The sequence below is a fragment of the Balearica regulorum genome, chromosome 5 (assembly GCF_011004875.1).
Source record: "Balearica regulorum gibbericeps isolate bBalReg1 chromosome 5, bBalReg1.pri, whole genome shotgun sequence".
Taxonomy (NCBI): Eukaryota; Metazoa; Chordata; class Aves; order Gruiformes; family Gruidae; genus Balearica; species Balearica regulorum.
Window position 1 is genome coordinate 19,154,525 of NC_046188.1, and position 15,595 is coordinate 19,170,119.

The window sequence follows — 15,595 nt, forward strand, 5'->3', positions numbered from 1 at the left end:
GGCTAAAGACATTGCAGAAAACGACCTTTCATCAGAACGGGCATTGCTCACTCAGTAAGTCAAGGAAATGTCAACATAGAAGATTTTACTACAAAGCCAATTTCTAATACTGATAAATAGGAATTACTTGTACAAATAAATGCACTAATCTAAAAGCAACGTTCACACAAGTTTAATTTCCACTTCTGATAACGGGAAATACTGCCTGCATTTTATGTGGTAGTGTTAAATGTTTTTGTTTGGGAGGTTTTGGGGTTTTTTTGATGTCACAGTAATATATGTATGGCAACAATAATAACACCCTTTGTTAGTTTATCCCTCTATTTAGCCATAATTGGGGCTTATTTCCAGGGACACAGGGCATAAATCTGTATTTAGGACTCTTATAAACTCTCTCTTTGGTCATCTGCTTTACTCTAAAAAAGCATATTTTCTCTTTCTGTATTCTCTTTGTTGAGAAGTTGTTGGTACAATCACTATGAGCAGCTGGGAGACAATGTGAATAATGACATTCAGTGAATAAACTGAATATTTTTGTTATGAAGTCCACGTAGTTTATCCTGCATTTAGAGTATCAGTGTCTTGAAAGGGCTTTAAGTCTGGTTCATAAGAGAATATGGAAATAGTAGTTTTCCCTGTGCTGAGGTACACAGAAGAAACACATTTACAAATTTAAATAACTATCCAAATAAGATTATAACAAATATTTCCATGAGTAGGAGAGTCCTGACTGAATTTTCCCAGTAGGTTTGACTCCCAGTATGAACTGCGTGCACATTGGAGTTTTCCTCCCACTGAAAATCTTGCTCTGCATTGCCACTTGTTTTCATGTAATTCACAGTAATGTAAGAACCTGTGACTTCCTGTTAAATGTGGGTGAAATTGGTCACAAGTTCTACAACTACCTGGAGAAATTATGGGAAGCAGACAGAAAGCCAAATGCTTGTTCAGGTAGCATAATTACATAGGTTTTCTCTTCACAGGAAAAAGGCTAAAAAGTGCATGTAACACGATTTTTTTTTTTTTAATTGTCTCTTCAGAATTTGGTCACAAATTGGTAATGTGCTTCTTTTAGATTTTTCCCCTATCTTCTGTATCAGTTCTAAGCAGATATATATTTCTATATATTACATACTGCATTTTACACATTCTAATGTTTTACTACAAAGCTTGATAGACATTAACAGACTTGAACAAAAACACTGCTCCACATCAGTATGTGACCATACATTTTGAAGCCCATTCTTTCCAAGGTGGCAATCAGGCCCCACTCACTTGACTTCCAGACTATGTGTCCATGACCACTATTTGTTCTGAATCTACTTCTCTCTGTACTTATATTCTTCTCTCCTGTTGATAAAAATTAATAGCATTTTATAGATTAATAATAAATTTGAGCTAGGAAACAAGGATTAAGAAATACTTTTATAGTTTTGTAAAGGAAGAAGTCACCAGCAGGATTCCTCAGGATCCGACTGTTCAACTTCCACAAAAAGGCTGCAAACGGCAGTGAACACAGAGTTGACAAAGCCTGCAGATGGTGCATAAGTATTCAGGAAAATCAACTGGAAAGCTGACTGAGAAATGTCACTAAAGTATTTCAGAAATAAATTATAAAATGACTGAAAAAGTCAGCTCGGTAATGCAAAGCGGTATGTGTAAGGAAGCTAATCCTAACGTCTATAGACAATAGTTACCTATCATCTTTTGCCATGTAGGAATGGGCTTTTAAGAGACATTGTAGCTCAGGAGAGGCCAAAAGCCAAACAGAACGATCAGAAGGTATTAGGAAAGGAGTAGAAAACAGACCAGTCATTACAATGCCATATAATCTCTAAAGCCATTGTACACTATAGCGTAATCACTACATCAAATTCTGGTCGTGCAGTAGTATTAGTGTAGGAGTTAGAAAAATGAAAGAAATTCAACAAGGAGAACATTATGGAGAACATTAATACACGAAGAAAAAAGGCAGACTTTTCAGTCCAGAAAGGAGAATACTGAAGTATCTTAACAGCATGTAAATTTTTGCAGAGAAGTGAAAAGGGACGCTTATTTTTCCTCACCATGCAAGAATCAGGCACTGGGCTTGAGACAAAAAGGAAATACTGTTTCAGGCAATGCGTAATTGAAAAGTGGAACATCCTGCCCAAGAAGGCATGAAGTGTAAAAGCATAAAAAATTATTTATCCTGTTCCCTTTATGGAGGGCAGGCTCATGCATGGTATCAAACACTATGGGTGACTCTCCAGTCACAAGGCTTATAAAGCACTGACTGACTGCAGGAGGTTATTTCTTCCCTAAGCCCTCACTACTGGTGTTTGAGACAGGCTGTCTGGCTAGATGGGCCTTTAAACATCCAGTGTATGCTAACAGAAAGGAACCATGGCTTCTTACAACATTCTCCTTTACACAACGGAGCATTCCAGTCTCGAGGAAATGTTCCCTGGGAGTTCCCTGCCAGTGAACCCCATGAGGGAAGACAGGGTGGTGGGGAAAGAAGGGCTGGTTCTGGAAAACCGATCCCCTCCTCTTCTCTCCCTTTTACTGATGGCGGCGGAAGACGCAGGATACGCGGAGGCCTGGAGAAGGCAAGATGTCCGCAACAGCCCCAGCCCTGAACCTTTCTTCCCTCAGCGGCCACCGGGCCCCGCCGCCATTTTGGGAGGCCGGGCGGACGAACTACATCTCCCGATATGCTCGGCGCCGCGGCGCCATCTTGCTCCGCCGCTTCGCGGGGCACTTGGGGCAGATAGTAGTGGCGGTAAGCTGAGATATGGCCCTGTTCCCGGCTTTTGCCGGTGTCGCCGAGCTCGGGGAGCCCTCAGCCGGCACAAGCGAGAGCTCCAGGAAAGGTAAAGTCCCGGAAGAATCCTCTTTCTCCCAACAGCGCTCCGCGACCCGGTCGCCGGAAAGCCCTTCCGCTTTCACTCCCCACCACACGGAGCTTTCCGCACCGTCCCGGCCTTTCCGCGCACTCCATCGGGCCTGCTCCTGCCGCCAGCCAGCCCGCCCTCCGACGGGAGAGCCCGGCCCGCCTGTGCGTGCCCGCGTTGCGGGCCGTCCGCGCCCCGCCCCCGCCATGGAGTTGCGGCGTGGGCGGTGCTGCCGCTGGGGCCCGCGACCCCCGCCCCCCGTAGCGGCGCTGTGTGCTGAACGCTATTGAAGGCTTGGAAGTGCGGTAGAGGGGCTTGTCTGCCCGGCGCCGCTGAGAGCGCTCTGTACGCGCTGTTTACGAGGGCGATGTGTCACTGAGCCCGGGCTCCTCCCTCAGGTGCTCAGTTCAGCGTACGTATGGCGTGCACAGGCGCACTCTGTGTAGGGCATGTCGCTGCTGGGTTGAGTAAAGTTACTGTATTTACGAATAAAGTTCCTTTCCTTGAGGTAACATTGGGGAGAACGTGAAATAGAGACATCCCCATAAAAATGGTGCTGGCTTCTCGTTGGTGGCTGTTCAGGTGTGTCAGATTTGCTTCCAGCTATCTGCTGGTAGATGCTGGAGAAATACTCATGTTTGAAAATTCTGTGTACGTTAACTTGGCATGTGTGGTGGAGAAAGTTTGCTTTATGCGGAAAACGAGTGTTGGGGTTTTTTCCCCCTCTAGCCTTGGATAACTTAAAAAGTGTTTTCTCATTTCCTTGCTTATTAAGCCAAATCTTAGTTGTAAAGGATATTTTTGGAAGGTCATGAGTGAGATTATGATTCAATTTATCATTTTGACTGTCATGGTTACTGTCTAACAGTTAGATGTTTACTAAACGTGTAAAGAACCCTATCTGGTGTATTGTCAAACTCTGAAATATGTACAACATTTATTAATTCTACTGGGAGATATTTTGACCTGTGCTTTTTGCTTGCCAGCTTCCACGATACTCTGGTGTCTGCCCATCCTCTAGACACCACAGCAAAGGGAAACTGTAAAAGAATTGCTTACCTAGGCTAAATTTCTTGTATATTTGGTCCAGTCAGTACAGTGAGTTTGTGAAGCTTTTAGCAATACGGGCCGGGATTAGCTTCTTCTTGTACCCAGTTCTGCGTTACCCCCTGATGGCATTGCAGCTGTTGGTAGTCAGTCTGCCAGTACAGAGATGTTCTAGCCACGTTCAGAAGCCTTTCTGGTAATGACACTTAGTGCAGGGAATAATGGACATCATAAGATCCCAAATTATAGCCTCTAGGAAGAGAGGAGCTGCTCTGCCAGGCAGAGATACAGTAAAATTCTCTAGTAGTAAGACCTTGCTTATATTTTAAAACTCAGGGAATTTAGCCTTTAGGTTTGTTACACGTAGTATGTGTCACTGGAGACCACCTGTCTGGAAGATCAAATTACACAGAAAAAGGTGTTAAGACTGACTTTCAGATCTAGATTCTAGTTATGAGTATTATTTATGAGTTACATTTTGGTCTCCTGGAAGTTTTTTGTATGAGAATTATTGACAAAACTTTAAGGAACGTAATTTGTTTGGTTTATGTTTTAGCCAATATTGTACTTTGGTTTTAATCACCACATTTCAGTATAAGTTATAAAAATTAAGTATTAACTTAGAACCACATTTATGGCAGCATATATCAAATTTCACACGTTCAGCTTGTGAGAACTTGAGAACTTGACAGGCAACATTTAGTACCTCTCTGATAGATGACTCTCTTTCCTCAGAGCTGATATAAAGCCAAAGTCCATCATAATACAGAAATCACAGAGTATGTTGTATTTAACACGATATGCAAAACTGAGATGTCTTTTCCAGTCATTTAGGACACTTGTAGTTTTATTGTAAAAGTTGAGGTAATAATGTAAATATGCTGGCCATGTTTCGTTCCTCCAACTACCTCTGTCTCATACCCTTACAAACCTTCTTAAACCATTTATAAATATAAGCGCTGCCTGAAACAGAAGTACTGCTGTACGCTTTTCCTGCCCTGCTAGATTGCTGAGTTGCAGCAACCTCTAGAGTGCAAAGTAATTTTGTATATGGTTTCTTACAATTATGTTGTCAAGCTTAATTAGTTTTTGGTAGAAGATAAATTGCAAATTTATCAGTAGCCGTACTGAACTGAGCAGTGGTAATAATTAACCCTACTGACAGTAGTAAGCATTATGTACAGCATTATTTACAGTCTGAACTATTCTGTAGGTAAGAGGATGCAGTGATTTTTTGCTGAAAACGGATTTTCAGGACTCTGAGAGGCAACAAAAGGCTTTGCATAACTCTTAAAAATTGTCTCTGTAGACATGCACTGTAAATTTTTATTTTGTTGTTGTTGTTTGGGAAGGTACAAAAAGAATGCCATTGGATTGCTGTGCTCATGAATGTGGATGTTAGAGTAGAACAATAACAAGTACATGCATATTATCACAAAGTAAGTCTTTTATATATTTTGTTCTTTATGTTCTTTAAGACGTAAATCTAGTCTGTGCAAATAATAATGCTTTTTAAAGATCTCACAAGAAAACAAAAAAGTCAAAAGGTAGAGTTTTAAAGTTTGGAATGCCTTTTGATGTTTGAAACGCTTGTATCCAGCTAACTGATTCACTGGAGATTATTTACAAGGAGGTTTGGACTTGCGTGCTGTGTAATGGAAAAAGTTGTTCAGTTCTTTCCAGAGTATTAGGTCAGTTTGATTAAATTGTTCAGAAAATACTGTATTTGGAGAATTCTAAATATTTCCCTGATGTATCCACAGAGCCATATTGACTGCGTTACAGGGGTTGATTCTTGCAGTGTGATTCTTCAATGTTTTAAAAATGCAATTTGATCTCATTTGCTCAGGTAGAACTAAGCTACAGGCACAGTTAGGGGACTAATGTTTATGACTTCATTTCTCAAGGTGAGTTTTCCTTGGAGGTACTAGAACAATAACTTAAAATATAAAAAGTAAACCTTATTCTGCTTGTGCTCACTGTTGTAATCATATTGCACCAAGTTAGTGAGTGACTTCACATCTGTAAGGGAATAACAGATACCTTCAGGTAAAGTTAAGTCAAAATGATGTCTTGGAAGTTTGTTCCTAATAGTTAATGGTGGTAATAGACATCTTGCTATATTTAAGGCAAATTTCCTGTGGAAAAGGATCTCATGCATCCTTGCTGTGCATTCAGCCTACTTACTTAATATTGCTCTCCTGCTCCTCAGGAGTTTTAACCGTTTCAGTCAAATTTGTTGTGGTGAAAGAGAGAAATGGCAAAAGTAGAGGAGATCTGTGAAAATCTACATTTGCTTAGAAAAGATAAACCTAGATCAAGTGCCACTGCTGAGAGAGAGGCTGTAACATGAATTGAACTGTTACCAGGATAGATGGACTTGGCAATGAGCATATGTGCGTTAGCCAACTAATAAACATCATCTGAGATCACAATCTGACACAGCACAGGCCACCTCTTCCCCAGCCAAGAATTAAGGGATGTGGCAAAGTACTGTAGAAGGGTCTAGAGAACCCAGATAATTCCTGAAGCTCTGGCAGCGTTGGGGAGAGTAAAGGATGGAGGACACAACTCAGAAATCCAGGCTTCATCCTTTTGTGAGATGCAGGATTAATTTTCTGGGAGCAGGAGGGGAATGAAAATTTTGCCAACTTGCGCTTTTTATTTAAGAATGCACATTTTATTTAAGAATGTGGTTCTGGTCTTAGAACAGCCTTTTAAACAGAGAAATATAAAGATAACTGCTTTCCACTCTTCTACCAGTTCAGGTGCCTCTTTTGTTTAAAGCATGTTTTGTGCCTCAAGGAAATTTATGTGGTTGGTCAGCCCCGTGTTTTATTGTGTCTTCTAATACAGCTGGAACTTTACTGCTTTCTTTGTTTATTTTCTTCTCTACTTATTTTGTTAATGTGATCAATAATGCCATTTTAAAAAGAAATGTATCAGTTGCTTTCTATTTTATAGTTTTTAAGACTGAAGCTCTTAGTGATGCTAAGGATCTCCATTTGGAAGTTACTTGGCACTGTAGTGGCATAAGGCTCAAAGTTGTAAAATTTAGCATACTTCTCGTTGTATGCAAACATTTTTTTCCTAGTTTGGGCTGGTCTTTATCTAAAGTGTTTACAGTGATGAATAATATTTAAAAATGCATTATCCACATTAATCTTCGGAAGACCTGATATTATGCTCTTCAAATCAATGAAAAGCCTGTTTTGATGCGTACAGGACTCTTAAGATCTTGATCTAAGGTCTTTAAAAGTTAAACATCTTAGACTTTTTTTCCTAATGGTCTGAATATTGTAAGTCTTGAATTCTGAATTTTGTCATCGACAACTCTATGTGACTGAATGCAAATAATTTAACTTCATTCTGCCTTTGAGCATACTTTTTAAAAAAAGGTAACTCAGTGTTTTATTAACTGTCATGAGTATTAGTATTAATATATTTCAAGTGATTTTTGAACCATAATTCTTCATTCAAATCAATATAGAACTACCTTACAATTAATTTATTTCTACTAAAAATGATACTAGTAAATGATTTATTGCACATTACAAAGGGAAACAATAACTTATTAAAAAGAAGAGAAGCTCAAAAGCTGCTAAGAATATCTTTTTCCGTGAAGTATGTTATTGGAGATCTGGCCGAAGACAAATTAGATATGTTTTGTGTATCTTTGGAACAGAAATAATAATTTTAAGGAGATCTGTCTGGCTAATAAGTTAGTTTTGTGCTGTTATGTGATGTACCTTTACACCAGAGACTCTGCCAACCAGTAAATTTTTCTGTTTTGTTAGGCGTGTCTGGGTAATACAATGCAAATCAAAACAAAAGTGATTTTTTTTTTTTGTAAAGTAATTAAATATCTTCTTTATCTCTGTAAATAAATAAAACTTCTGCTTTATGCACAGATTAATTGCATTTACTGGAATCGGGAGTGTTTTAGACCATTGTACTTTCTCTGGATTTGCCTGTGTTTACAGAAGATCAGAGTGTGACCAGTGGAAAAACATTGTAGGGTTGCAGTTTGCTCCTGTGTTTCTTTACACTTCATCTTCATTACCAAAATGAGCCGAAATAATTGAATATAAGGAAGATAATAAGTATTAAAATCAATATCGCATTTAATAAATACATCTAAAAAATCTCAGGTATAAAGCAGCACTTGGTATACTGCATAACATATATTGAATTATTAGCTCCAGTTTGATTATGCGGGTATCAGGTATATGAATTTATTTAACTCCTGTGTGTTTTAAATATGTAATGGTTACAGAATTATCCATGAGAGATGTTTTGGTATTTCATGGAAAATACTAAATAAAATTCTTCTAAAAAGTGATTCTGATTTTAGGTTGGTTCTTAATTCATCTCTTAGAGGATCGAAATAAGAAATTAACTTATTGTTGCATAATGCTTTATTCCCCAGCAGGGGGAATAATTATTGTGATAGGTGAGTGAAATGTTGCTTTGATATTATCCAGCATACATCTTTCTCCTTTAAGCTTACCAAAGGTTTTGGAAGAATGCTTTGTGGTAGATTTACAGTTTTATAATCATACACATGCTTAAAATGAAGGCGTTTGTGCCAGGGTGGATTAATTTAAATTAAATAGTACATTTTTATCATATTTTAAATAGGCAAGTAAGGATCACGGTTTTAAGGTTTCAATTCTTATTCTAATTTTACATTAATATATCTTAAGTATTTTCCTGGAAGGAAAAAAAAAATCTTGTATTGATTTGCAACGAAGTAGAATAGTGTGTTTGCCTTAGGTTCAGTGATTCTGATTGTCAAGCAGAAGGTTACAATAATCCGCATCTATATTATACAGCAGATTTTTATTTTTCAGTCTACATCCTGTGTTTTGGTGAGCTGGGAACTGGTACGTGGCAGTGTTCTGCAGTGAATTGCTTGGTGAGAGGTGTGTTTTGGTCCTGACAGTGCCATGAATTGTGGGTTTTCCTCTGCACTGAGGTGGAGGTTCAAGACAAACCAGGGCAGGTGGCCCTCCCCATGTGGCCTTTGGTCTTGCGTAGCAGGGACATAACAAGCTGGTGCTTTGCTTGATTGTATGTACTTCTTGATGAGTTTAACTTAGGTTAACAAACTCTTTTGCAGCCTGCTCTGTTTTAAATCCTTTTGTGGACAACAATTCAGGGATATGAGATGGAAGAAAGAGTTTTGGTATGAAGAGCTATTTTTGAAAGAAAGACTTTAGAAGGAGGAGAAATGTATGGCTTGGCAGACAAGGAGTTCATGCTATTTAAGGATTAGAGGTCAGTGTAGTCAAAAGCACAAAGACAAGAGTGTGACAGGAAGGAACACTGAGGCAAAAATGGTTGTAAAGACCATGGAGAACAGGCAGGGAGACCAAATTTGTTCCTTTTGTTATCTCCTGTGGTCTGGCACCAGAGAGGCTGACGTTAAATTCTGTGCTTATGTGGAATAAAAAAAAAATCATGTACTTAAAAAATTCTAGAAATGAAATCTCTATGAAAATTGTTATAGAAGTTTTAATACCAGTAAAATTATGGCAAAAAAATTCCCCCTCCACATCCTGTCAATATGTGATCTTATCCGATGACTGAAATGGCTTAGGTCTAGATGCAGAATGCTGACAAATAGATCAAAATTAGCATTAATTAGCCTTTTTCACATTATTTAAAAGTCTGATGGTATTTCGCTCGTTAGAGAACTGAGAAACTAGTGACACATTTTTGACCTTGTATAAAACACTTGAGAATTCTTAGCAGTAATGGGTGTCCCTATCAATAAAATAGTGTTAAAAATACTTTCTATAAAGTGAGTAAAATACACTTTTTGTAAGTTTACATAAGTTGTATTGCATTCATTAACTAAACCTTTCATTTAATTATGCTCCTCTGTAACTTTTTCAATTTTACTCTTTAAATATGTAAATATCTGTATTAAATATTGTCTAGAATAATTATAATTAATAAAATGAATTAATATACATTAGAAGATCTTATTTAATTATGCATATATAACATTCAATATATAAAGTTAGAATTTTTACATGATAAACATTAATATTGGACAGATTTTTTTTTAAAGTATGTAGCAGTGTATGAAACATACTATCTGCTTGCAGTATGAACTTTAAAGTATTATTATATAGTGGGTTTTTTAAAGCTTAGATTGATGTCAGGGGAAGATTCCGGCTTCTAGATATTTTACTTCATTACAGCCTAGTGTTCTGCTAAATGGCAAGTTCATGGACTGCTTTCTGATATGCTTGATTATTACATGACTTAGTGACATTTGCTGTGAATTTAGCTGTCTGCTGACTAGATTAACACTCAACTTTAAAAACCACAGCAAGCTAATTTGTACTGATATCTCACTTTTCTTTACCTGCAGAATTGGACTGGCTTAGTAACCCAAGCTTCTCTACGGAAGATGCACTATTACTGCATCAGCGCACTACAGAAGTTGCAAATCTCATCCCTGAAAAATCACCACTAATAAGGTAGAATATACTTCAATATTTTTTAAAATAGCCTTTCTTTTGTCCTGCTTATCTTTTGTTATGTGAAACCAAAATCAGGAGCTTTTAGGGCTGCTTTTCATTCCACTGTTCAGTATTTAAAAAGGCCTGAACTGAGTCATATATAAAAGTATGAATAATGCTTCCATGTCCTTTAACTTAACATAATGAGAAATTATACTTACACAATTACATTCCCATTTTCTTTTTCTCACAGCTGCATTTAAGTCATTGTTATTTCAGAATGGAAAGGGAACTGAGTGATCATGATTCTTCATTAGCTTTTGAATGTCCTAAGTGACCCTTGAAATAATGTAAAGATTAAGCATCATCTTTGTGATTTCTCTGTGAAAACCATTTCAATCAGCCATTTCAGTCAAGTTTTTCACTTTTCTAAAAACTAGTTGAAGATGTGAATTAATGAAATATTACATGTATCAAGTTGTGGGCCTCTGTAGAACATGCTGATCACTGAAGTGGGTGATTATATTCTTTTGCAAAAATGAGCTTTAAGCAGCCATGTTTGCTGAAGAACTAGTTTTAATACCTTCACTAGAATAGTTGCTATGCTTGGCATATCTACGCTGTAACTAGCACTTAATAATTAATGGAATCAAGTTGCAGTTGCCAAGTTCAAAAACTTAGTCACTTTTAATTTGGTACAAGCTCCAGTGTTTATGATGACTGTTGCTGGTCATGACAGAGAATGTCTTTATAATAACAATCACAGCTGAATACATCTTTTTGTGTACTTATTCTTACATTTACATGTATTTGTGATTGAAATGCAATCACTGTTCTGTTTATCAGTGATATATTCTGCTTATATTTCTTCAGATCTTTTCAGGACTTTAATGTCATAAAACTAAGGAATTTACAAATTACCATTCAGATAGAATGGCATACTAAACCCATCATATTTTATTAATCTTTGAAAAAGAATTTATCAAAAAATAGTGTACAGATAAACGTTTGTTTTCCCTATTACTAGAGTACATTCTCAGTTCAATAAAAACTAGTTACTCCAACATAGTTAATGGTTTGGGGGGGGATTTAGGCTGGTTTTTTTGTTTTGGAGGAGTGTGTGTGTTTGTTTTAAAGGCCTGCTAATGGTTCTCCTATGGCTTCTCTTTTCTTGGTACCCTTAAATAAATTGTGTAAGGTTTAGGGTTTTTTTGAGGTGCCTTGTTTCTGAATCACTGCATTTTCTTTTATTGACATATTATAAATACTGAGACTTGTCACTCCTTTCTTTTATTAAAAGCTTCCAGAAAAGCTGTTTGAAAAGAGCTTGTGCTTTAATTAAGGGCTAGAGAAGACCTCCATTATTTCAGTTGATTATTAAGTATGGGAACGTATGTAGTATGTACAATGATAAACGTATCTTTTGCCAAAACTATCTGTCCTTTTTGTGATGTCTCAGTCAGTTGTCTGTTGCATGTACTGTTTGTTACTACATTATATCATATGATAACATTAATTCAGTAGTTATCAAAAGGTGTTCCTTGATTGATGAGATTTGAATTTCTAATCAGGAAATTATTTTAAAACTGTGTTTTTGATATTTCTTATATAAATCATAAAAAACAAGGAAAACAGTGCAGACTTTTTTCTTTCGCAGGTCACTGAAAGATTTCTTTTCCTTTTAGCTTGGTCTAAGTTGTCTTAGCAAAGTTAGGAAATTTTATCAGCCTAGTCATCTTCTTTAATTTGGCAATGATAACAGATGGATACTTATACAGATCACACATCAAAATGCCTTTGACAATTAAAATTTTCAAGGGCAGTTGTCAGTAATTCCAGCAGCTGAAAAAATAATTGTTATTTAAGGCAGATATATATCACTTTCATTGTATGTGTAGCTGTTAACTCTCTTCTCCAAAAATACAGGGAGAATAAAGGTAAAGGGTAAAATGATTCTGAACTTTCTTATGATGGTATTTCTTTACAGTTTTACTACTTAGATATATAGGTGTATATAGATACATACTTGTTTCCGAGCAGGACTACTTCAAGATCAGAGTTGTCAGGGGAACGTGATACAGATGAGAGTCTGAAACAGTCAAGTAAGAAAAGGAAAAAGAAAAAGAAGAAGCATCACCACTATAAGAAGACAAAAAAGAAAAACAAAGGGGACTCCAGTAGCAGCGAATCTGACCTGGACACTAAGCACATCAATGACAAAGCTGCAGGAAGTTCCAGAAATCATGAAAAGGAAGCAGCAGGAAAGTATGTATTTATTAATACTATGCAAGATGTAAGTTCATTTTGTTCTTGTACTTGTCTCTTCAACTGTATGAATGAAATTCTTACCACCCGTGGGTCATTTTTTTCTAAGCTATGTATGACTAAACCTGCATTCAAAGCAGTGAAAATAGAATTAGAACCACTTGTTTCATCATATCTGAAAAACTGTGACAAAAATATTCTGTGAAGTACTGTTCTGCAGAACAAAGCATGGTATGGTGGTAATGAAATGTATTTTTAAAGACAGATAGAGGCTTATGTTGAGTTTTTGTAAGCATCTTGTTTCCTTTCATGGATCTTCTTTTGGGAGAGTTTGGAGAAGGATTGCATTAAACATTATTCTTAATTAGTGCAAAAGTCTTAATATACAGCTGTGTTTGCCTTGTAATATAACTTCCTCCTCAGAGAGTTAACATTTCCTTTTTTCATATTAAGACAAAGTTTGTTGTATGATTTAACATTTCTTTTACGTCCAGCCATTTATTGCTATGTGCTTCATACTTCTTCCTCATTGTACATCTTGTTGGGTATTTGAACAATTTAAATTGTTTTGCTAGATCTTTTGTGTTAATTCCAGGAGCTCTAAAGTACTGTGTAATTAGTGGAAGTGTCATTTTTTATGGAACAAGAAAACAGGTATCTAGTGCCTAGCATGATCTTTGAGCAGTAAAAGAGGTTCTGAGTGTGCACTGAGTACTGTTCGGCATACCTAGCTGTACTTTTCTCAGTCTGTTGGGTTTTGATCATTTCATTCAAAGTGTAAGTCACCTTTCTGTGTTTCTCATCATGTTTGCTAGCTTGAGCAGCCATTTTGCCTTTCTCTGGTTCCCTAGTTCCTGGTTTTTTGTTAGCATCAGCAGCTGTGACTCTGATTCACAGCACTGCAGCTGCTCCTGGGGACAGAGTGAGGATTTGGTGATACTGAGGAATTGTTACAGCTGGGTGTAGTCCAGGCAGTCCTTGACTTTCCCCTAATTTACTACTTTTCCCAAGGCAGATTAACCAGGAGCTGAGAGCACAGGCTTGTGAGTATGTGTCTATGCCAAGGGATCTTAGCATTGTTTCCTCGTCAAAGAATGGTAGTGGTAATGGAGGTATTGTCTGATGCCTCTAGCCATGCTCATCTCCTCTCATATGAAGACTCTGTTAGTGGCTTGTGGTGGCTAAGCTTACTTGGCTGTGAGGAAGCACAATAAAAATCATTGGGATGCTAAGACCATTCTGTCCTGCCCAGTCACCCTTGTCTTTGCTGGAAGGGTGGCTGGGCTGGATGGAACAGACTTATGTGCTGAACCTGGTGTATCAGCTGTTTGCTGTACTGGGCCAGCCAGCCAGTGCTTTGCCCAAATGAAAGGGCTGAAGTTCTTCCAGGGTGTCTGTTTTCACTTCTTTCCATAAACTGTTGATAGTGAGAGAATATTGAGTTTTCAGGAGACTGTTTTTGAAACCTGAGCCACAAAATTGCTGTAAATGCAATAGGTCTTGTGAAATTTTAGAAAGCTTCTCAAGACTATAAGACTTACTAAGTTACATATTTGTAACATGAATTCAGATTGGAAGTTCATAGTTGTTTACGGTTGGGAGGCAGGTGGCACTTCCTATTTAAGTTAATTTGTATAACTGTGTCCTGTTTTCGGCTGGGATAGAGTTCATTTTCTTCCTAGTAGCTGGTATAGTGCTGTGTTTTGAATGTAGTATGAAAATAATGTTGATAACACACTGATGTTTTAGTTGTTGTTAAGCAGTGTTTACAATTAAGTCAAGGACTTTTCAGCTTCTCATACTGCCCCGCTAGCAAGGAGGCATGAGCCTTCTGCAGGAAGTGCACAAGAAGCTGGGAGGGGACACAACCAGGACAGCTGACCCCAACTGGCCAAAGGGATATTCCATGCCATATGACATCACACTCAGTATATAACTCAGGGGAAGCTGGCCGGGGGTTTATACCTCAGCTCGGGAACTAGCTGGACATCAGTGGTGTACGGGTGGTGAGCAATTGTGCTGTGCATCACTTATTTTGTATATTCTATTATTGTTATCTTCCTTTTCTATCCTATTGAACTGTTTTTATCTCAACCCATGAGTTTTACTTCTTTTTGATTCTCTCCCCCATCTCACTGAGGTGGAGAGAATGAGTGAGCGGCTGTGTGGTTGTTCTAGCTGCCAGCCAGGTTAAACCACAACAAACTGCAATCCATAAATCACTTTGATGCACACTGTTTTATTAAATGCATGGATATAATTGCAGGTAATCAACATAATCCTCTTACAGATTATCCTCTTTCTTGATTGTAGCATCTTATTAAGACAAAAGTAAAGTTTAAAAGTAGTAATATATGGCTTTCAAATTATAGTTTGTGAAGTAATTGATTGGTTAAATCTGGTTATTACCTTTCATAATCTTAAATCGAATTTTTGGAAGTGCAAGGAATGTTTGTGTTTTGGTTTGATGGTCGTATTAGCGTATTTGTTGGTTTTTTTTCTGAGCACGTGACTGACTTTGCAATAATGGATTGTATACCATGACTTTGAGTAAATTAATTTACTATGAACTACAGAAATGCAATGGGTTTTGTAAATGCTGAATGTGTGCACAAATGCTTAGAATATACTACTTCTCCTTTTTTGCAGTCTAGATAAGAAAACATCCAATCTTACCAGCAATCGCTTTGTTTGGCTTGATGATATCCAGACTTTGACAGCAGAAACCTTCAGAATAGACAAGAAATCAGACCCCACAAACTGGGCCTACAAATCCCTGTATCGAGGGGATATAGCAAGGTACAATGTTGGCTTCTATTGGTATTCAAACTACCACAGAGTCACTGTCTCAAGATTCATTAACTTGAGTCTGGCTTTGAAATTTTTATGTAGAAGATGAGAAAATAAGACAACTGAACTGTTTATTTCAAA

General features: G+C 37.5%; 1 protein-coding gene across 4 annotated transcripts in view; it reads left to right on the plus strand.

Moving 5' to 3' along the window:
• The first annotated feature begins 2,680 nt into the window (after positions 1-2,680).
• The window catches only part of NRDE2 (NRDE-2, necessary for RNA interference, domain containing), a 31,919-nt gene continuing 19,004 nt past the window's right edge, over positions 2,681-15,595 (plus strand). The window contains exons 1-4 of one of the 4 annotated variants that reach the window (XR_012835596.1): positions 2,681-2,855; positions 10,309-10,417; positions 12,437-12,664; positions 15,314-15,463. Coding sequence is in view for 2 of the 4 variants with exons in the window: in XM_075753701.1 (XP_075609816.1) it covers positions 2,777-2,855; positions 10,309-10,417; positions 12,437-12,664; positions 15,314-15,463 (566 nt within the window). In the remaining 2 variants the exon portion in view is untranslated. The remainder of the gene's footprint in view (positions 2,856-10,308; positions 10,418-12,436; positions 12,665-15,313; positions 15,464-15,595) is intronic. The other 3 variants (XR_012835597.1, XM_075753701.1, XM_075753702.1) reach the window with 3 other exon arrangements.